At 50.9% G+C, this 21,654-nt stretch overlaps 8 protein-coding genes across 8 annotated transcripts; 3 read left to right on the forward strand and 5 right to left on the reverse strand.

The window, feature by feature from the left end:
• Positions 1-51: 51 nt before the first annotated feature.
• Positions 52-1,111, forward strand: N7484_004516 (RraA family protein; the record flags this gene model as incomplete). Its single annotated transcript, XM_057114936.1, has 5 exons — positions 52-108; positions 176-251; positions 325-674; positions 781-879; positions 941-1,111. 5 exons carry the CDS (start codon positions 52-54, stop codon positions 1,109-1,111), a joined length of 753 nt encoding a protein of 250 aa, XP_056975076.1.
• Positions 1,112-1,376: 265 nt separating this feature from the next.
• Positions 1,377-2,983, reverse strand: N7484_004517 (3-ketoacyl-coA thiolase peroxisomal A precursor; the record flags this gene model as incomplete). The annotated part of the gene is made up of 3 exons (XM_057114937.1): positions 1,377-2,175; positions 2,241-2,685; positions 2,764-2,983. 3 exons carry the CDS (start codon positions 2,981-2,983, stop codon positions 1,377-1,379), a joined length of 1,464 nt encoding a protein of 487 aa, XP_056975077.1.
• A 1,263-nt stretch (positions 2,984-4,246) lies between these two features.
• On the reverse strand, positions 4,247-5,891 carry N7484_004518 (NADH-quinone oxidoreductase subunit NuoF; the record flags this gene model as incomplete). The annotated part of the gene is made up of 3 exons (XM_057114938.1): positions 4,247-5,404; positions 5,486-5,557; positions 5,634-5,891. 3 exons carry the CDS (start codon positions 5,889-5,891, stop codon positions 4,247-4,249), a joined length of 1,488 nt encoding a protein of 495 aa, XP_056975078.1.
• Positions 5,892-6,119: 228 nt separating this feature from the next.
• On the reverse strand, positions 6,120-8,325 carry N7484_004519 (SET domain protein; the record flags this gene model as incomplete). Its single annotated transcript, XM_057114939.1, has 4 exons — positions 6,120-7,306; positions 7,362-7,621; positions 7,684-8,235; positions 8,309-8,325. The coding sequence occupies 4 exons, from the start codon at positions 8,323-8,325 to the stop codon at positions 6,120-6,122; spliced, it is 2,016 nt and encodes a 671-aa protein (XP_056975079.1).
• Positions 8,326-9,058: 733 nt separating this feature from the next.
• On the reverse strand, positions 9,059-12,864 carry N7484_004520 (SAPS family protein; the record flags this gene model as incomplete). Its single annotated transcript, XM_057114940.1, has 3 exons — positions 9,059-9,736; positions 10,144-10,812; positions 10,867-12,864. The coding sequence occupies 3 exons, from the start codon at positions 12,862-12,864 to the stop codon at positions 9,059-9,061; spliced, it is 3,345 nt and encodes a 1,114-aa protein (XP_056975080.1).
• A 1,607-nt stretch (positions 12,865-14,471) lies between these two features.
• Positions 14,472-15,177, forward strand: N7484_004521 (putative SNF7 family protein (Cta1); the record flags this gene model as incomplete). The annotated part of the gene is made up of 2 exons (XM_057114941.1): positions 14,472-14,537; positions 14,593-15,177. 2 exons carry the CDS (start codon positions 14,472-14,474, stop codon positions 15,175-15,177), a joined length of 651 nt encoding a protein of 216 aa, XP_056975081.1.
• Positions 15,178-15,445: 268 nt separating this feature from the next.
• Positions 15,446-17,286, reverse strand: N7484_004522 (NRAMP family metal ion transporter; the record flags this gene model as incomplete). Its single annotated transcript, XM_057114942.1, has 3 exons — positions 15,446-16,259; positions 16,315-16,586; positions 16,645-17,286. 3 exons carry the CDS (start codon positions 17,284-17,286, stop codon positions 15,446-15,448), a joined length of 1,728 nt encoding a protein of 575 aa, XP_056975082.1.
• A 1,379-nt stretch (positions 17,287-18,665) lies between these two features.
• Positions 18,666-21,390, forward strand: N7484_004523 (uncharacterized protein; the record flags this gene model as incomplete). Its single annotated transcript, XM_057114943.1, has 3 exons — positions 18,666-19,715; positions 19,770-20,344; positions 20,400-21,390. 3 exons carry the CDS (start codon positions 18,666-18,668, stop codon positions 21,388-21,390), a joined length of 2,616 nt encoding a protein of 871 aa, XP_056975083.1.
• Between the last annotated feature and the right edge of the window lie 264 nt (positions 21,391-21,654).

Below are 21,654 nucleotides of genomic sequence, written 5' to 3' on the forward strand. Positions count from 1 at the left end.
ATCAACCTCATTCAACACCCTCGGCTTGCCGCCCCGCACCCCGCAACCGCGATGGTTTCTCTCAATGAACAGCTCGCAACATTGATCGAAAATTATACAGCTTGTGATGTAAGTCCCTTGAAAGCTTTTTAACTTTTTTATTGGTTCAAAATTCAATCTAACGCCTAATGCACAGGTATCTGACGCCCTGCTCAAGCTGCAGACAGCACCAGAGGGCACCGCACCACGAGCAGGATATTTGGCCGGTCTCAGTAAGGAAGCGTTGACCTGAGACAGAAATAACATTTTTCTATATATCTACATTCCTTACTAACGGTCCGACAGCCCCCTTCTCTCCGATAACCGGAAGAAACGACACAGCGCGGAAGATCGCCGCTCCAGCAACTACATTCAAGTTCCTCAATAAGAGCGATAGCCCGCCAGCTATTGCAATTGAAAACCCCGATAAACATGGTTTTCCGCCTGGCAAGCACTGGGTAGACTATGCAGGTGACTTCCAGGATGCAGACCCGGCCAACGCGGGGTCCATTATTGTGATAGAACAGCCAGATGAGCAGTACTGTGCTGTGACAGGCGGTATCATGGCAACGAGAATGAGGGCTTTGGGTATCAAGGCTGCTGTTGTGAGTGGGCGAGTGCGAGATTTGAGGGAGCTGCAAGGCACAGGGCTTCCGGTGAGTTCTTCGTTTGCAGAAGGGATTTTACTCTTCCAAAATTTTTGATTTAATTTGCGCTATACATCTCCTATATGACTATTTGAGACTAAACAATAACCTATAGATCTGGGCGCGTGCCACTTCGACTGTCGGCACAGGTGCTGAAGCTAAGGCTGCCGCGCGCGATGTGCCCATCTCTATTGGAGGAATTACTGTATCCCCGGTAAGTTATGACTACCCTTGCATTGGTATAGCCCAAAGTAGACTAAACTGGCTACTTATAGGGTGATATCATTTTCTGCGATCCGATGGAAGGAGTGGTGGCTGTTCCACGCGATTTACTGGGGGCCGTCTTAGAGCTCATGCCGAAATTGATCAGTATGGATGAACGGGCAAAGGATGCCGTGGCACAGGGAATGAGCGTCACAGATGCTTTCAAGAAGTTCCGAGCATAGAGCCCTAACCAACTATGAATTTATATTTTTGTTCATTTTGTGTCCGCAACATGGGGTATCAATCCTGCCGCCGTCATACCCACCTACTCATTACTGTACAACTAATATTGAAGAATTCGGAGTAAAGGCGTTCTCAATCTTGGAAGATGAAATGGAATATATGTCATTCTGTCGTGGTATCTAGCTATTTAATACATCAGAAGAAGATGTGGACGAAAACAGGTCCAACCGCTATGAAGGGTATTATAATGGTACGGTGTGCCGTTTACTCGGCCACCCAGACAGCAGCCATTCCCATGCCAGTACCAACGCACATACTGGTCACGCCGACCTTCTTGTTTGTGCGCTTGAGCTCAGTCAACAGCGTGCTCACTTGGCGGGAGCCGGTGCAGCCTAGAGGGTGACCAAAGGCAATGGCACCACCCTTAGGGTTGACCTTCTCGACAGGCAAGCCAAGCTCATTGATACACCACACGCACTGGGAAGCGAAGGCCTCGTTGATCTCAAAGATGTCCACATCATCCTTGGTGATACCGGCTTTCTCCAGAGCAACGGGGATGGCCTTCCAGGGGCCAACACCCATGAGCAGCGGCTTGACACCAACAATGCTGGCGGAGACGTACTTGCCAATGATCTTCTGGCCGAGACGCTCAGCGGTGGAACGCTTCATCAGCAGGACGGCGGCAGCACCGTCGGAGATCTGAGAGGCATTACCAGCGTGGATGGAGCCATCCTTAGCGAAGGCGGGGCGGATCTTGGCCAGTGACTCGGCGGTCATGCCCTTGCGAATACCGTCATCCTCTTTGACGGTGATGGTCTTCTCATCACCAGTCTTGGGATCGGTCCACTTGACCTCAAGAGGGACGATCTCCTCCTTGAACAGACCAGCAGCCTGCGCCTTCTCGGCCTTCTGGTATGAGGAAGCGGCGAAAGCATCTTGGGAAGCACGGCTGATGTTGCGGTCCTTAGCCATGTCCTCAGAGAGAACACCCATGGGAACCTTGCAGTTAGCGGCCTCTTGGTGGTTCTCGAGGAGGTCAGAGAATTCGGTAACGGCACCCGGGCTAGGAAGTGACATGTTAGAATTGTTTCCATAAAAAATAAAGGGCTCTCTGATCATGGTACTTACCCGTACTGGGAGGACATGCTCTCAACACCGGCACCAACACCAACCTCGATCATGTCGGACTTGATAGCATTCGCAATATCAACGATAGCCTGTAAGCCACTGGAGCACTGGCGGTTCAAGGCCTTCACTGCAGCGGTCTCGGGGAAACCAGCCACGAGAGCAGCGGCACGGAACTCGGTAGCACCACCACCGGGAGGGAGGACGGAGCCAACGGCAACATCTTCCACGACCTTGGGGTCGATACCGCTCTTGGCAATAAGAGACTTGAACACGCCAGCCAGAATATCAGCGGCAGCGGTATCCTTGAATCCACCCTTGCCGCCTTTGGTCAAAGCGGAGCGGAGGGCGCATGTGACAACAATATCATCGGGGTGCTTCTCAGTCAAGGCTGCGGCTCCCTTCTTGCCACCGAAGTGGGAGGAAACCTGAGACAGGCGCTGCTGGGCTGTGAATTCTTGTCAACGTGAATTCTCTCGCGAACGCCACTGTATTTGCTAAGTCGGGCTTGCTGGAAGATACATACCGGAAGACATGACGTCAAAGAGGAATGGTGGAATATGGGGTTTGGAGGAAATGGGGAAAACCTGGGGGGCCAGAAATGCGGGAGAAAAGAAGAATAGGTTTCGACGATGCCGGATGGGGCCTCTTTTATAAAGTAGGCTTTGAGACTCGGTGGTACTGCCCTTGTTGCAAGCTCGCCGATGCTGCTCACGCAGCAGAAGAGCCGAGGTCCATCGGACCATGGTTGTTCCGGCCGGAGGCCATGTCAACGGGGTCACGTGGTGGTGAGAGATCGCATGTGAACCAGACTGAAGGGCCCACTCTGAGCATGTGCGCCGAGCTCTACGCTGCACGCCCGGAGTATAGTCCACAGCTAGTTACGTAGTTGGTTTCCAGTGCCATGCTGATCCTATGTCATCAGTGTTCATTAAATACTTGTATGGGTAAGTCAAACCCTCGGCAGCCCTAGTCTTAACAGACTAGGTGCAACGTTCCTCATCCCATTCACACCCTCTTCTACTGATTTGCAGCTGCTCTGATAGAAGCACAGAAGCTACCAAGCCTAGGCTCGCTCGGCATTAAAGGTTGGCTCGGGCTTCCCATATTTTCAAAAACATATACAGGATCTGCAGGTGAAAATACACTGTTTAGTACTTTATCATCTCCTCATCATCATCTATAAAGGCAAATGCCCAGTGGGTTATACAACACCCACAGGAACCTGAAAATATTTTCTCGTACCCGAAAAGATAGCTAGCTATGTCTTTGTTTACATATTCTTGTTAAGGCTTAAAGGTCGAAACCCTAAGGTTCAACATCCATTCAATGGGAAAGGACATGAGCTGCATCACATCAATATTGCAGACATGTAGAACTAGGACATGATAGTTGATAAATTACCAACAAGTTGAATATTAACGTTAAGGGTTGTGGGGGATTCGGATAATGTCAGGCAAAATAAAGTAGATACCGAGGACGAGTAAGGCTACAATTGGAAGCGATATTTCAACTAAACAGGCAATCTGATCGAATTTAGGCTTGCAACCCGCCAATCAATTATATGTTAGGAAAGTCGATAGAGCCTCTCTATCTAGGGTTTGCGTAGGCCGCCACAAAGAGCCTAGTCGCGAGCTTGCTCCAGTATAGGAAGTGAAATAATCAATATAAACTAAACCTTAATCATCCTGAGTGTTTAGAACAAGAGACATCTACAAGGATGAATAAAAGACATAAAATGCATCAATTGCTACCGACTGTACATGAAAGGAAAGAACCTAGACGCGACAGGAATGGGATCGAACAGGTATAAGGAAATCGGGAAATATGGAGACAACCTCCCTCGCTGGCAGGACTTACACATTACCAGCCTAGAAAAGGGAGATCTAAGAGAGATCTAGTTTGTGTAGGGGAAATAACTGATCTGTTCCTGCGTCTTTTTTGGGAGACAAAGGTGGAGGGGCGGAGAGAGAAGGTGGAGACAAGAGGTGAAGGGAGAGCTTTTTCATTTACATGCCAGGGGAGATCAACTTGCCCTCGGCACGGCTCTCGGGCTTCCAGCCACCAGCGAAGGGGGCGGCACCGAGCTCCTTCTCGTACTCGCGGATACGGGCCTCCAGCTCAGGACGGAAGTGACGAATCAGACCCTGGATAGGCCAGGCGAAAGCCTCACCCAGAGCACAGATAGTGTGGCCCTCAACCTGCTTGGTGAGCTCCTGTAGCATGTCGATCTCACGCTCACGGGCGTTACCGGTCTCCAGACGCTGCATCATCTGCATAGTCCACTTGCTGCCCTCACGGCAGGGAGTGCACTGTCCGCAGGACTCGTGCTTGTAGAAGGTGGACAGACGGGAGATGGCACGGACAATATCAGTGGACTTGTCCATGACAACGACAGCGGCCGTACCCAGACCAGTCTGCGAGTCCTTGAGGGCATCGAAGTCCATCAGCTGGTTGTCGGCGACAGATTTGGGGATGACGGGAGTGGAGGAACCACCGGGGATAACGGCGAGCAGGTTGTCCCAACCGCCACGGACACCTCCACAGTGCTTCTCGATCAGGTCGCGCAGGGAGATAGACATCTCCTCCTCAACGGTAACGGGGTTGTTGACGTGGCCAGAGATACAGAACAGCTTGGTACCAGCGTTACGCTCACGACCAAAAGACGAGAACCAGTTAGCACCACGGCGCATGATGGTCGGGACGACGGCGACGGTCTCGACGTTGGTGACGGTGCTAGGGCAGCCGAACAGACCGACGGCAGCGGGGAATGGGGGCTTGAGACGGGGCTTGCCAGCCTTGCCCTCGATGGACTCGATCAGCGAGGTCTCCTCACCACAGACATAGGCGCCCATTCCACGGTGGATGTAGACATCGAAATCGTAACCGGTACCGCAGGCGTTCTTGCCGATTAAGCCGTTCTCATAGGCCTCGTTAATGGCCTTCTGGAGGACGGTCGCCTCGTGGTAGAACTCGCCACGGATGTAGATGTAGGCGGCATTGGCGTTCATGGCACGACCCACAACCAAGCAACCCTCAATCAGCTTCTGGGGGTCCTTGCGCATAATCTCACGATCCTTGCAAGTACCCGGCTCACCCTCATCAGCGTTGATGACCAAGTACCGCGGGCGGGGGTCCTTGTCCCAGTCCTTGAAGTTCATGAATGACTAAATGAGAATGGTTAGATGAAAAGAGTTAACTCTCCACGCAATTGAGGGACCCAAGGGACCCTTCAATTTCCAACTTACGTATTTCAATCCCGAAGGAAAACCAGCACCACCACGGCCACGGAGGCCGGAAGCCTTAATTTCGGAAATGAGCTGCAATTGAAAGTATCAGCACATCATTTCTCGTCCCATCCGCCCAATCCGGATGATCTTTCATAAGTCTACCCACCCAGTCATGGCCCTTCAGAACCATATCCTTTGTCCGGTGCCAGTCACCATACTTCATTGCCGACTTGAGATCAGCGCCATGGTGTCCGTAAAGGTTGGTGAAGATGCGGTCCTGGTCCTGGAGTCCGCCATAGTGCTTGACGGGAGGAGCCTCTTGCACGGACGCGAAAGAGCGGGCGGCCGCTCCCTGGGCGCGGAGGGAGCGGGTCGAGAGGTGGGAGAGGGAGGAAGTGGAAGGAGCCGCCGCTCTGGATATCATGATGGCGGATTGACAGCTGTGTGGTGCTGAGGGTCAAGCGGTCATGGAAGAGAGGGAAGGGGGAGCTCGCGGTAATTAGCAATTCCTGCGCTCTGCTGAACGATCCGCCTTTACGTGCGTTGTGATTGGACTAAGATCATGTGACTGTGTATTGGTCAGCCATTTCCTATTTGGGATGTGTGACGTTGGCAAAATCTGTATAGTTCTCATATTAAACCTATTTCTAATTTATAACTGCGGCACATATAGCACTGCCTGCTTCGCCATTGTTGGTTCGTCCGTCACCAACACCTGCAGTGGCTCAACGGGAATTAACACCCGCTCCGCATCGCCCACTATGCACGCCCACTGTAGCCAATCCGGAGACAACCATTTGCTAGCCGAGGGTAACCAGGTAACTCCATCCTGCTCAGCCAATTGAAGGAAACCATCTCTGTCCTTCGAGAGAGCTTGTAGAAGTTGCTGAGCAGCTGAGACGCGCTCATCAGCACCTCCCGTGGGCAATGGGTACACATTAATCAAAAACTCCACCCATTGAGTCAACCGCGAGGAAAGCAGAGGCTGTACCTCCTGGTCTTCAGTTGTGGCCGTTGCAACCAAGAAGTTAATTGCGAGAGCAAACATCACTTGTGGATCTGTACTCCATGGCCCATTTGCAACACGACCTATGAAGTACTTCTGACTTGGTACCTGCAAGTCTTTCGGCAGGAGGCGGAAGAGCTCTGCAAGTCGAAATAGTTCACCGTTCTTCGGGATAAGTGATTGCCGCTCGATAATGCGCACCTTTGTCCGAGACAAAATCTCATCAGAAAAAGTTCCAGGTGGGATTTTCGATATGTGTTCGTTCAACAGAGCCTTGGTACCCTCCCAGCTCTCGTCGCGTTCATGCTCCCGCGCCCGAGCGATAGTCCAAGACGCGATGATCAGTGCAGTCTTGTCTATCGTTATTTGACCTTCGCGGTAGATTTTTGCAAATATCTGTTTGAGGTTTGCCGGCTCTGAAGGCAGGTCTTGAGCGCTGGCTTGCAGCTGGAGAATGTGCGCGATGAGCTCAAGGCAGGTCTGAGAAAGTGCTGCCAGTGTACTGCGGCTGGTACCGTAGGTTTCTTGAATTGAGATGCTTGTTTCTTCGATCAGGATTTTCTTGCGCTCTCGATCATTTGCTTCCATGATTGTAAGGGCATTGAGCAGAGCAGGTGAGATAATTGCGTGCTCCATAGGACCCTGGGGTGCGAGAAGTGGGTAGGACACATTGAAGATGTAGTAATGGTCGTCAGTCTTCGCGGCTATTTGAGGGAACATCTGGATCTGACGAGCTTTCGCCTCGCCAAGTGCACTGTCTGGTGCCACGCCCAGTTTTACAATGCGGTAGTCAGTTGGATTGTTGGTGATAGTGAATCCATAATTCATGAGCACTGTCTGCGTTAGCTGATACTGCTGCATCACATAGGTTGACTGGTAATTTCATACATTGCTCATTGTTTCGCGGGCCATAATTATTTGAAATCTCCTGACCTGGCGAGGCATCTTCTAAAATAATCATGCCGACATCTTCTTCGCCTGCTCTCCACTCGACCTTTGCCAATGGTCGATGATTAGGCAGATCAATGAGCGGCAAAAGCACTGAGATACCCTCCTCCGGGAGATCAGCGTCCTCTACAGCGCTTGACAGCACCTTTGCGGAGAATGCGCGAGAGGTGAGAATTGTCCATGCCCAGAGATACAAGTCCCTATAAAGTCAGCAAAGCACATCGATGGACATATCCATAGACAGTATACAATGCAAACTTACCAAGTAAACGCCTCGAAACCCTCAAATCCAGCCTGCTCTAACTTCTCGATCGACAAATCATACTGCTTGTCCCAATCCCGATATCTCGATACCGAAGCGTCCGGGATTCCCGTCCCCTGCAACCAATCCACATCCTCTTCGCCAAAGAACAGCGGCGTCGTCATCTGGCCGGGCTGAGGCAAAGTCTGTAGATACGGGTACCAAAAGCTTTGCTCTCCACGCAGAAAGTGGGCGATGAGGAAGAAAGTCATGGTCTCTGCCAATCCCACGTCATCAATGAAGGCCTGCGGTAGCTTCACGCCATGGGAAGAGAAAGATCCCTTCGCGGAGCTGTAGTCTACTGCGTTGAAGTAAGACATTGTCACGCCTAGCGGTGCATTGATTACCCGTGTCTCCTTTGGTACTGTTGTGGGCCAGTCGGCTTTCACTTGGAGATGGACGCCGCGCTGGTCGTCATGGGCTATACACACGCTATCATTTATGTGCCCACCCTGGCTGCAAACCCATTCTAAGAGATGTGTATGGGCTTCCAGGGGGTCTTTTTTTATTGCTCTACCATTATATTAGCAGTATTCTTGAAATGACATACATGTCTTGGAATCTAGGATGACTTGATAGTACTTACTCTGGCGGGGAAGCCATATCTCCAACAACTGCTCTTTTTAAGACCTTCTCGACTGTAAAATGTCTTCTTGACTCGAGCTGAATGTGTTTTCTGTAGATCAACAACTAGGAGTGACATGAAGTGATATCATTGAATCGTGAACATTTGAAAGATTCGGCGGGATGTGCGACCCACTTTTTTTGCCCGCAGACACTGGGCAATGGTTCATCATACTCGATGGAGACAACAACATTCTGGAATGCACCAACGATAGCTATAAGTAAATAGCAGCAATAGGTATGATAGTTTTAAGATAAATGCATGAACTCAAAGCATCAATTCACTTCTCTAGTCCGAACATATCGTACAAAGATATCAACCACCGGATCCAAAGCATCAGAGCCATAAACCCATGAAACATCACCACATGATGCACACAACAGCTCGACATCAAAAGAAACACATAATAAGCTCCATGCAGACGGACTCGACGGTCATCAGATGTAGTCCTCCCCAGAGATTAACCAGATATGGAAAATATGTACAAAGGCCGCGCCATAAGAACAGCACGTAAACATCCCAAACCAGCCAAGTATGTAGAAACAGTAAGAACAATTTGAGAAAAGAAAATGAATACCTGAGTACCCATGCAATTCTCCCTAATACTTGAAGAAGATCATCGTGTATGCACGCAATGATGAAAGAAGGCGCGGAAATGCAGACGTGAAAGTAGATAAGGGGTAACATTAAGACAGGCAAGCCATTCCGAGATTAATTTGAAGTAGAGGATTTGCGGCCTGGGACTAGGATCTCCACCAGCCCGTCATCTTCACCATCACTGCTATCATTTTGTTCGTCATCGAAGTGGGAGCTCACAGCCCGTGGCCGGCGAAATCCGGTGTATCGATTGGGATGCGGGAGGTTGGAGTAACCCAGTGATTCGTTGATGATGGCATCCTCCTCCTCGTCTGAATCGATCATGCCGGTGGCGCTCGGCCCGACCATTTCACCCATGTCGTCGTCATCCTCGTCAACCTCAAGGGGTACACGAACACGTCGCCGCATGGCCTCTGCATGGCCGTCGCCATCCTCATCAGAGGAGTTAGACAGTGTGTCTGGGGGACTGAACCCGCCTTCATGGAACCCCGAAGCAAAGGTCTGATCGGCATTTGATCCAAAGTCGTTATTGGGGAACGCAGTGTTACCTCCCTCGGCATCATCGTCAATTCCGGCAATGACGAATGGGTTGCTCGGCCACTGGGAGTCTCTGCTCTCGGCCTCATGGACCCTGTCGTCCGCCCCTTCTCCATCTTCATTTTCAGCCGCTTGCTGTTTTTGGGCTGCTAGGCGTGCTGCCAGTTGTCTCCGAGCGCGGGATGGACCAGTACTCAAAGGAGCTGGAGGTGGGGGCAAAATTGGAATCGGTTGGCTTATGGAGTTCATGGATATCTAGAAGACTCATGTCAGCTCAGAACAAGCACACCATATAACAATTGTACAGCGGTTCCCTGGAATTTGGCAAGGCACCACGTCATTTTAAATGCGCAACACCAGGGTATATAAGAGATTATGCCAAAAATATAAGAAATGGACAAAGAAACAAAAAGGACGCAGAAGAGTCGCAGGCGAAATGAATACATCTCTGGTGAAAAGCGTAGCGTACCAAGCATATGGTCACCCACAGCATTTTCGCCTTCTGCTCAAGCTCCCATCGCCCACCTTGCAGCATCATCCAGGCCATTGGACCGATGCTATTACAAAATTGGGGGTGATGGAAGGAGAGGGTGGACGAATAGCATACGCGCACATCGGTCGAGAATCGCTCGTCATATTTTGGTCGGAAGGAGGGTACCCACATTCTCGGAATCGCCGTGGTCGGCATTGGCAGCATCTCTGTTTTCATGATCCTCCAAATCTTCATCCTCGTCGTCATCACTCGAGCTGGCAAACCCACTCAAGAGAGAGGGACCGCCAGCCCCAAATGTCCCGCCAGAAGCACTCCCTTGGTTCAGATCAAATCCTTGAAAAGTGGAGCCACCAATCCCACCATTTAGACCTGCTTCAGCGAGAGCATTCGAGTTGCTGAATCCCTGATTTGAGCTGATAGCTGCTTGGCGAGACCCAACTGACATGTCTGGGCGAACACCTCCCAAGATGGCATTGTCTCGCTCCCGAGTTTCGGAAAGCGTCTGCTCAACGTAGTCAATCCAATCCGGGTTCAGGACTGATTCCATGACAGAACGGGAAAGCAGCTCCGGCGGGTGGCGTTCACTAAACTTAACAACCTCCTCAGCGACAAGTGTCAAATGGCCCATGTAGCCAAGACGAATCTGCTTTGTCTTCTGTGCCTCATCACTGCGCTTCTGGCCCTCGATGATGGCGGTTGTGATCAGGCCGGTTTCAAAAACGTTGATTGCGAGAGCCCGGTTGTAGCCACGTTCCATGGGTCCATTGAATACCTGCTGAATCACATCATACACAACATTATGGAGAAAGTTATTCCATGGGAATCGGAAGAAGAAACCCTAGACATACAATCAGATAAGGTGAAAAAGACATTTGATACACATATCACTCACCAAGATCGTCGGGACAACCTTGTTCTCAACAAACTTGATTTTCAAGTAGTCCCCAACCACCGGCTGCCCATCCGTATCATACTGAATGTACTGCTCGGCAGGATCTTCGGCACCACCATCGTTGTGACTGGTTTCCCGAACGGGCTCAGTAATGGCATAGGAGCCCTCTGCTTGATTCACGGGGTCAGAAGCTGGCTCCGAAGGCTGCTCCTTCGAGGCAAAGAGCGGCGGCGGGACATCTTCCGGCTCAGCTGAGACCGCAGGTTGCTCATTTTCAACTTGTGCGGGCTTTTGTTGCTCGCTCTCAAGCTGGATCTCACTCAATTGATCCGCTAGACCGGTAGCGGATGACGGGGCCTCGGAAGGCTCAGGGGTGATTTGAGAGGAGGTGGAAGGGGTTTCAACAGCCGAGTCCTCTTGTGCTGCTGCGATCTGCTCCAAAGGAGTAGCTTCCTTCTTGGCCTGCTGTTCCCCTTCCTTCTCGCCAACCAGCACACCAGAGGCACCAACATCCTCGAACCCTTCTTCTTCACCGGCGCGAGCCATGTATGTACCCTTGATATCTTCAGGGGATCCAGAATCCAGGGCTGATCCATTGGTAAAGTCTGCTGTGGTATCATTATACTCCATGCCAGATTGCTCATCCCGAAGCGGGTTGAAGTATCCCTCCTTGATCAATCGCTCACGCTCGGCATCCCGATGCTGGACATACTCGTCGCTACCGGGCTCGTTGAGCAGACCCATGTTACTACAATGCAACAGCTCAGCCATCAATTCACAAGTCTTGAATCGATCAAACCCTAGTGGCTCAATTTTTCCACCCCATGCAGAATTCAAGCGGCCTCGTTCGACGGTCTTAAAGGTTTTTCCGTCGTGTACGGTGTGTTTCGGACTCTGGATCAAAGCCATAAAGTCGGGGATATGCTTCGCAAATGCGCGAAGAAGATTACCAAGGTAGATTGGGTCGTAAGGCGTCGGCATTGACTCAGGGCTTCCGAGGTGCTCGGGATCGTAGTCGGAGTTGTTCTTGCGAATAACTTCGATCACAATGCCCACTCCCACAGTCAATGGGTTACCGCCCTTGAGCATGGCCTCCACGAGTTGTTGCACGCACTCTGCGGAAACTAGCTGGCGGGTGAGACTATTCGGACCAATGCACGATTGATCATTGGGTGTCGCGTTTGCAGAGATGGTGATGATCGCCTTTAGGAAGTCGCCTGCGGATGTTTGGACCGACGCAGGGTGATCCGGAGACAGGAACGAGAGAAGAGTAGGAATCAAATTCTGGGACCGGAGCCAGTCAACAGTGCCTTGACCACCCTCTGCCTTTTCCAGGCTGATGATCTTGAGCAGGAGGTCCATGACCATGGGATTATCAATGTGCTGCAGCAGAGCAGGTACAATTCCGTCAAGAGTTTTCAATAGATCCAGCATCTCCTCCGTTTTTTTATCAAGCAGCGTCTCGTTCACTTTGGTGAAATAGCTCGCCTGCAGAGAGTCAAGAGGCGCTGGTCGCCGGAGGAATCCCCAGAAGTCGCGCAGATAGGCCGGGTTTTCCATAATTGTTTCGAGAATGGTCCATGTCTCTGATGAGAGAATCTCACAGGCCACGTAGGCGTGCTTCAGGCGCGACTTTTCGACCCTCTCCAGATCGTCCGCATCCAAAACACTTTTCAAGGGATCCGACTCCTTTTCCTCGTCCTTGTCGTTCTTGTCCGTTTGCTCTGCTGAGCCTACATCTTTGGCAGTATCTTTCTCATTGGCATTGTCTTCATCATCGTCGTCATCTTCGTTCACCAAGCTCGGTGCTGTCACATAGTCCATAAGCCGTTTCAAGACATGGTCCTCGCGCAGATATTCTATGAGTTTTGTATTATGCTGTTTCAATTCTTGGATGATCTCGGGCTCATCCAGTAGTTCCTCGACGGTAACCTCGGGTTTTTCGAGAAGGGTATCGATGCTGGAGATACTTGCATATCCCCCAAAACGCCAGAACATGATGAAGTATATAGCCGGAAAGGACGATTCATGGGACGTTTCAAGTCGTAAGTCTCCGAAATATCGTAACGGAGCGGTCTATGGTACACGGGCGTTGGCTGTAGGATGCGGGAAGGAATGGATTTTTCCGCAGGGTGAACCACCGTCGTTGTCCACAAGGGCTGTCGCGGAAAGTGGGGGTGGGTGAAACTTGATTCTCACTGGAAAAGAGTCCAGAAATTCGAAAGGGTATAAAATCGGGTGAAGCTTGCGCTGTTGATTCGGGGGGTCAGCGCGATGTCCGGATTGGTTGCATCAATGACGACGCTGATGGTGTGTGCACCCGAGCTGCGGCTAGATCTCACGGGATCCGATTCCCATGAGATATGGCAGAATCAGGTGGGGAGAAGCAAGACAGCAGGAGGGAAAGACCAAGTAACCAGAAGGGACATTTTTGAGACGTACATACCTTGGTAAGTGAGTGACGAAGAGAGGAATTCAGTTGCCCTCCGGTGTGGGTTTTGGGAGGGCGGGAAGGGGAAGAAATGGAGGAGTGAAGAAATAACGAAGAGGGGAGAGAGTTCACACGATGAGAATGTAGAATATTCTCTTGGCGCGGTCCATCCAGGAAGAAAGGGGAAGGGCGCAAGAGAGGATGAGAGATGAAGCTGGTTAGAGGGATTCGCACGAGTGCAGGGGCGGACTTAACAGCACACACATGTAATCATCTGCGCGGGGATCGTAGCCCCGACCAGTGGCAGATAAGCAACGTTATATCTACGACTAGAGCCATTAAAATTCATTAAACTCTCATACAAAATCTCTAAAAGTTATATGAGTGGTTTCTAAAGGTCCTATCCTAAAGATAACAAGAAATTTTGATTGGAATCTCTAGAAATGGGGGACTACGATGTCCCCTTGGCATCGGATTGTGGTAGAAATCTTAAGGCCACATCCGGGCCCTGCAGAGTCGGAGGCGTCACCTCGTGCGCTTAATCCAAGTCCGGAGAATTTTAATAGTTGCATATAGTCAGCTATTAAGACCTGTTCATGTGGGACCTCTAACTCGTTGGGCTAATTTTGATCAGTTATCGATCTCGAGATCATCTGAAACTGAATGGCCTAGGCGTGTGAGTACCGCGTACCTCCCGTTCTCGCTAGATCTGGCGTGGGGCGAGATACCCAGTACGTCCCGCTGCCCAATCTACTCCCAAGTTGGACACCGGATGACCACCATCTGATAATTTCATACATGTCAGGTGGATATACTAGATCCATGGTCATAATACACTTCGTATATCATCAGTAATATAGGTCGTTCATGTACGACTACTTCATCCCAACTTTATAATGCTGTTAGTCACGTGTAGTTAATGCCCCAGGCACTAAGGCATTAATCTGACGTCGGGCCCTCCGCATTATCATTATCGGTGCCTGTGAACGTGGCCGATCGTTTTGAGTGCTACCTATTTACTCATTGCACATCAACCCGGCAATTTTGCGCATCTCGCTCCAATAAAGAGCTGACTATCGCCAGATCGGGAGGCTGGTGAGCGGGAACATATAAACATTCATCCATCCAACCGCCCCTCCTACCCCTCCCTTGAGCTTGATCTCAGTCGGTCACAATGAATCGCCTATTTGGCACCAAGAGCGCGGCTCCCAAGCCCACTCTAGACGGTGCAATCAGCAAGGTGAGTTCTAGTCCCAACACCTTATCTAACCAGCTAACAAATTACCCACACTCAGGTAGACGACCGCGTCGCCAGCATCGATGTAAAGCTCTCCGCACTTAATTCCGAACTCGCAACATACCAAGCCAAACTCTCCAAAATGCGTGACGGGCCCGGCAAAAATGCTCTCCGCCAGAAAGCCTTGAAGGTGCTGCAGCGCCGCAAGCAATACGAGGGACAGCGGGACCAGCTCTCCCAACAATCATGGAACATGGAGCAAGCAGGCATGATGCAGGACAACTTGAAGAACGTGATGACCACTGTCGACGCCATGAAGACAACGACCAAGGAGCTAAAGAAGCAGTATGGCAAGGTGGACATCGACCAGATCGAGCGTATGCAGGACGAGATGGCGGATTTGATGGAGGTTGGCAATGAGATCCAGGAGAGTATATCTCGGGCGTATGATCTGCCCGAGGAAGTCGATGAGGCAGATTTGGATGCCGAGCTGGAGGCGCTTGGGGAGGAGTCGATGTTTGAGACAGAGATGGGTGAGAATGCGATGCCAAGCTTCTTACAGGATGAAGTTGCGCCACCACAATTTATTGATGAGCCACCAGAGCAGGCCAAAGTCAAAGAGGCTGCTGGCGGTCTTGGATAACCTCATCCAACAATTCTAGCTGGATTACCTGGTTCTTTAGTTCATAGGTCCAAGGTCTTGGGTGATGGAGTTGGATTGGGATTTTATAGAGCAGTGAAGACGTCCGTTTCGGCTCCAAGGATATGTTTGACACTATGCGATTACCATGATCATTTTTAGCGTTCAAAATGTTTGATTTTATCTATTCGCTTCTTCCATGCAGTAAAAATGAGCTGGCAAAGCTATCTATGTATGGGGTATAGTAAACGCTTGCAATACAATATGTAGATCATGCTTTGCCCATTCCGATCAAAACAAGTAGGGCGACATTCATGACGGCGATGAGCAACCAGACCAGGACGGCAATCACGGAGGTGAATAGGTTGTTCCGCATCGAGACTTGCGCAACCTCAGTCTCGCCATCGGTTTCCCTGGATTGCTCAACGGGGACACTCATGTAGCGATTAAAGCATGTGAACCAAATGAGTGGCGCGGACACAAATGGCAAAATGACGCTAAGAACAACTTGGCTGGCATTCAAGGTCTTATCCAATCCGTCCTTTCCAACAGCGGCTGCGATGATGATACTGGGGATGATACTGATAGAGCGAGTTATGACCCTGCGAAGCCATGGTCGAATACTCCAGTTGAGCATTCCTTCACTCACCATCTGCCCAGCCATGGTGCAGACAATTCCAGCAGAGATACCAGACAATAGTAGTGCCAAAGCAAAGATAAGACCAGCAGCGGGGGAGATGGACGAAGAAAGAAGCTTATGGATACCGAAGAGGTCAGCGGAAGCACCGCCGGGAACATCGTAAAGGGATGCACCGGCCACGATGAGAATAGCGCTATTGACGAAGAGAGCGAAGGTAAATAGAGACAGCGACAGCTCGATGATCGAGTACTTCATGCAACCTCGGATAGCGTGGATGGTTGGTCGGTACTCCACTTCACCGCCGTTGCTTCCCAGAGGGACAGTTGACTCCACATACCCAGCGGTAACATCAAAGTCTTTCAGGCGAGACTGAACTACACCGCTACCCAGGAAGAGGGAGTGGGGCATGACAGTGGCACCGAGGATACCACAACTCTGGTAAAGACTAGAATACAAGGTTAGGTCATTCTCTTGTGTTAGAACGGTTCTTTGACACTTACCCTTCCGATTGTACGATGGCAGATGAAGGGAGGTACCCGCGGAAAACCTCCCCAACGGATTGGTCCTCGATGAGAGAAAGCTGGATACAGAAGCAAACGACCACCGCCAGGACCAGTCCCATGACGAAGAACTCGAACAAGCGTAGTCCCCACATGGAACCATTGGGGCGCCAGAAGAGTAGCAGGAAGAAGACATCCACCAAGGTGATAGCGCAACCCGCTACGAGGGGAATTTTTAGGAGTAGATTCAAGGCAATTGCTGACCCAACCACCTGTTTCATCTGTAAGTAAAGTTTCAAATGACAATCATTTATGGGATAGGATATGTACCTCTGCAATATCAGTAGCGACAATCGCGGCTTCAGAAAGGCCATAGAGGATGTAGACCAACCACCGAGGGAGATGTTCCCGACAATTCTCCGCCAGGTTTAGACCAGTCACGGAACCAAGCTTGATGCAGAGCGATTGCAAGAGTATGGCAAAAAGATTGGAGAGAAGCACAATGAAGAGCAATGCATATTTGTATTGTGCACCGGCAGCAACGTCGGTGGAGTAGTTGCCCGGATCGATATAGGCAACAGCAATCAGGAAACCAGGTCCGATGAAACGGCTAAACTTGACCAGACTGCGAGCACAGTGGAGGGCATTAGAAGAGATATAATCTTTGAAAGGACGGCGAGGTGATCCGCTGGCTCTCGTGGGTGTTTTGCACCCCGAGGCCGCAGTCACCTCACCGTCCGGGACTTTTTCCGTCCCGGGATCTGAGTCTTGCCGACTGATCGGTTGCGTGTCAATGCACAATGTGTCGTCTCCTATTGCAGTGCCAGTGCCGGTGGCATTCTTGCGGTGCACACGAGAATTGGCGATACCATTGAAGTCATTCCGCGTGGTGATATCGGGACTGAATGGTGGCGGACTCTGGTTCCAGCCCGGATGCTGAAGAGTGTCATCGGTACGCGAGGGGCAATTCATGGCTAAATATGGACAACTGACTTTGTGGGCGAGCAGATTGAATAGAGTCCTTGCAGAATCGGGAGCTAATCGGGGGAAAGGCGTATATATCCAACCGAGCAGGTACCTTTGGAGAGTCCGAAACTGCCCGACTTTTTGACGACGTCGTGTGGTTCCCGCTGCGAACCAATGAGTCTAAAAGTGGCGGGTCCTGCCCAGACCATCCGAATCCTCACCGTGTAAACCAATACGTAAGGGAAAACGCGAAAGAACAATGCTGCCTTAAGCATGTCTCAATTTAATTTTGATGAGCAGAAGAATTTCAATAGGGACCCATATCTGGCCGAGAGCGTTCTGTTATTAGAAGTGTACACATAATGCCCCGCGTTCGCAAACGGCAGTGGATCGCGCGTTTCCACCCGCGGGGAAACGAATCCAGATTTCGATTCCCCCCCCGAGGTTATAACAAGACTGTCAAATGCAGCGTATCAAACAATGAGGGATCTTCCGTGATAGAAAAGAGGGCCTTTCCTTCAATCGTGGAGTGGTACCGTCAGAATGTTGTAAACAGGACTGCGATAACGGCATATGATGTCAACTTCCAAGGTTAAAGGGCGCGCACGCGAGCTGCCATTGCGCTTATATTGTGGTCCCGTCATATGACGCGAAAATTGGGCTGCTCTATGCCTAGGTGTTTCAGAGGCGCAGGGAATAAATAGTTCATGGACCTCTGAATATTCTGCCAGATGCTCCCTAGGTGTGGCTTCATATATCGTCAAGGGAGTAGTAGTTCACGCTAGAATATTTGTCTTTAAGACACAGAATCTAGAGCCCCTCCATAAGCAAACCATCTGCAAGGACACTTCAAGAGCCCTAGAAAGGGAAATGAGGGGGATCGAAACCATAGAAACCCTGCCAACCCAAACAGACCATGCAGAGATGCAGATATGCAGAGTGACATGTCCACGACTTGGGTACACCGCCAACGCCCGTTGCCCGGTGCAACTAAGGCCGCACGTTGTTTACTCCTCCACCCGCCATCCAACCAACCCCAAGGATCGCCTCACTGTACTAGTCATTAGGACCCAAATCAAAGTGGGGATCTGATCCTCGATGTGGCCGTTGGTAGCAAGACACTCAAATTCCCCGGCTGCCCGGCTTTGTTTTTTATCCTTCTCAAGCCTGCATTTGTCCTTTTATTCTGCATTGCGCTTCCTTTCGACTTGGGTATCTTGAAGACCCGTTTGCGCTTTGGTGTTTCATTTTGGCGTGATTTGATTTTTGTTTATTGTTGTTGCATTGAGAACATCCCCGTGAGTTGACCGCTGTCGCTTCCCGCGTCCTCGAGATGGCTGGTCCATATTCTAACATGCCACAGTTGCTGGTCAACGGTGATACCAATGGCTCCTTCTACTTCCGGTCCTCAGATTTTCGAGGATGCCCACCGTGCTCCCAAATCGTCCGTTTTCCGGGCCATGCTTTCGTCAAAACATAAGAGAAATCAGTCCGCAGACGATGCCATGCCGCCCCAGCTTCCTCCGATTCAATCATCCGATCCCGTTCCCTTCCCATGGACCCAGCAGCCTACCTCCGCCCCCGGTCATCTGCCACTCGGCGAGATCATCCCAAACCGCGATACCGGAGATAGCCACGTTCCAACCACCAAGTTCGGTAACAAGGAGGGTAAAGGAGCCCTGCATAAGAAGACGAAGAGTGCCGTCTCCCTGAAGTCGCTGAGAAGCTACATGGAGCGAAAGGATGGAAGATCCGAGGAGCCCGAAGTATCCGACGAAATGCAACCCAAGAAGGCTAAATCGAACAACAGTCTTTCAGCTATTCTGAAACGATCACAGCGGGGCCGCAAGGATGGTTCAAAGCAGAGCCGCGACAAAGAGAACCGCAGCCCAACTGATCTGGTTGACAGTATGCCATCGCCAGTCTGGTCCCAAGAGTCGGTTCCATCGTATCAGCAACAGGCAAATCAGTCCCAACAGAACTCAACAGCAGACCGGCACCGGAGTGTCGCGGACGAGCTTTCCCTCTACACACCTAAGGGCTACAGCCCCGCTCAGCAACGAAACTTTTATGATTATCACCAACCATCCCTGACCAGAGCAAGCGAGAGCAAACCGCGGCCCAAGTCAGAGAACTTTGCGGCCAACAAGAAGGCGAAGGATGTGCTGGGATCTTTGCAGCGCATGCCCACGAATGATGGCAACGCGATTGACCGAGTGGATAGTGCCTCGTCTAAGGGTCACGGTCTGGAGAGAGCCAGGAAAATGTCGGCACCTGAGCCTCCGGCACCTAAGTCTCCCGAGAAGGATGCAAACCCCAAGAGATTATCGCGTGTGCAGGCTGCAATTTCGGCGTTCAATGCCAAAGACAAAGATGCCGATGTTCACCGACATCTCGACTCCAAGGATGTCGAAAGCGAGTTTGAAAAATTATTGGTATGTTTGTTGACTTACAGTGCTTGGAATGATTCTCAAATTAATGCTTTTCAGGATGCGAGGAATATCCCCCATAATATGCGAGACAAGATGCGCTCCCTTGACACCAATATCAAAGTTGACTTTATCCAGAAGGACCGAACGGAGAATGGTGCCCCCAACAGCGCTGGTACCTCTGACAGTCGCCGCGGACGTGGAAAGGAGGCCAAAGATGACCAAAAATCTCAGGATCGCAAGGGTTCCCGGTCGCGGTCTAGAAGCCGTGGCTTCACATTCGGCAGGGGCTCTTCGTCTCCCGGCAAGAAGGCCCGCCCAGAGAGTGGAACTTTTGCTCGACCGCGATCGGTGGATCTTTCCCAACCCGTGGGTGTTTACACAACTCTTCATCCAGGTGGCTCGACTGCGACTCTCTCCGAGGCAGCTGTCGTAGACACCGCCGCTGACCCATCAGACTTTGTGCACTATCTGAGAGAGATCCAAAAACCGGAGATAATTGAAGTGGGCAAGCTGCATAAACTACGTCTCCTGCTTCGCAATGAAACAGTAAGCTGGGTCAACGGGTTCATTACCGAAGGCGGAATGGATGAAATTGTACAGCTCATCTACCGCATTATGAAGATGGAGTGGCGGTATGCAGTGTTTTCTTTAGTCGAATTCAAAGACTTCCAGCTAATTTTCCATTAGGGAGGATCATGAGGATACTCTTCTCCACGAAGCTCTGCTTTGCCTCAAAGGTCTTTGCACGACCTCCATCGCTCTCGCACACCTCACGAGCATCGAGGCTGAACTCTTCCCTGCCTTGTTGAAGATGTTATTTGACGAGGAGAAGAAGGGTCCCAGCGAGTTCACAACTCGAGGGATCATCATCAATCTCCTCTTCACTCAACTCTCCACGACTTCACCTGGCGAGTTACCAGTCAAGCGTGCTGAGCGACTTCTGGGCTACCTGCGTGACCCGTCACCAGCTGATGGCAACCAGCAGGTATCTTTCATTGCCAATATATACCAATCTCGACCATACCGCGTGTGGTGCAAAGAAGTCACAAATGTCACGAAAGAAGTCTTCTGGATCTTCCTGCACCATCTGAACGTGATTCCACTGCCAAAGGCAGACCCCAAGTCGGACGATCCTTTCACTGAAAAACGTCCAGTGGACAGTCGCCCTTTCTCCCAGCGACACTTTCCTCCACCTCGGCCACCTGTTCCCGCAGCTCCGTATGTGGGTGGAGTTGAGTGGGATGCCACGAACTATTTGGCCGCCCACCTCGATCTTCTCAACGGCCTTATTGCCTCCCTCCCTACGGTTGATCAGCGCAATCAGCTCCGCACTGAGCTTCGAGCCTCCGGGTTTGAGAAGGTCATGGGTGGTACCATGCGTACGTGCAAGGAGAAGTTCTACTCTTCTGTCCATGAATGTCTACGCACTTGGGTTGCCGCGGCAGTGGAGGATGGCTGGCCATACACATTGGTTCGTGAGGGACCTCCTCGCTCTGGGGAGCCTGGCTCTCCTACTAAGTCGCCCAAAAAGCCTGCACCTGGCAGCCCCAAGAAGGGTCTGATTGATGAGCAGCCACCAAAGCTGGAGCTGGCGCTGAATCTACCTCTCAATCTCCCGGATAACCATGCTGCCCATAGCCCATTGACACCTTCGAGTGATCTACGCAGCTGGCTCTAATCAAGCAAGCATGCAAGCTCCTTGTTGGCTTTCTAATTTCTTTTCACTCCTATGTCTTCTCTCCCCCTTTTCAACATGTCTATCCATTTCGACGTTTCATGACTTGGCGTTACGGTTCATTTACAGAGGAGTTTGTACCAGTACTCCTAGGTGCTGGCTCAAATTAGCCCTGTTGAGGTCTCTTTGAGATTTTTTTTTTTTTCTTTGGTTCTCAGGCGTTGGCATTTGTGGTGTTGTTTGGAGTTGTATAGTTTCGAACGGATA

Source organism: Penicillium longicatenatum (assembly GCF_028827895.1).
Source record: "Penicillium longicatenatum strain IBT 33135 chromosome Unknown contig_2_segment0_segment0, whole genome shotgun sequence".
In the NCBI taxonomy this organism is placed as follows: domain Eukaryota; kingdom Fungi; phylum Ascomycota; class Eurotiomycetes; order Eurotiales; family Aspergillaceae; genus Penicillium; species Penicillium longicatenatum.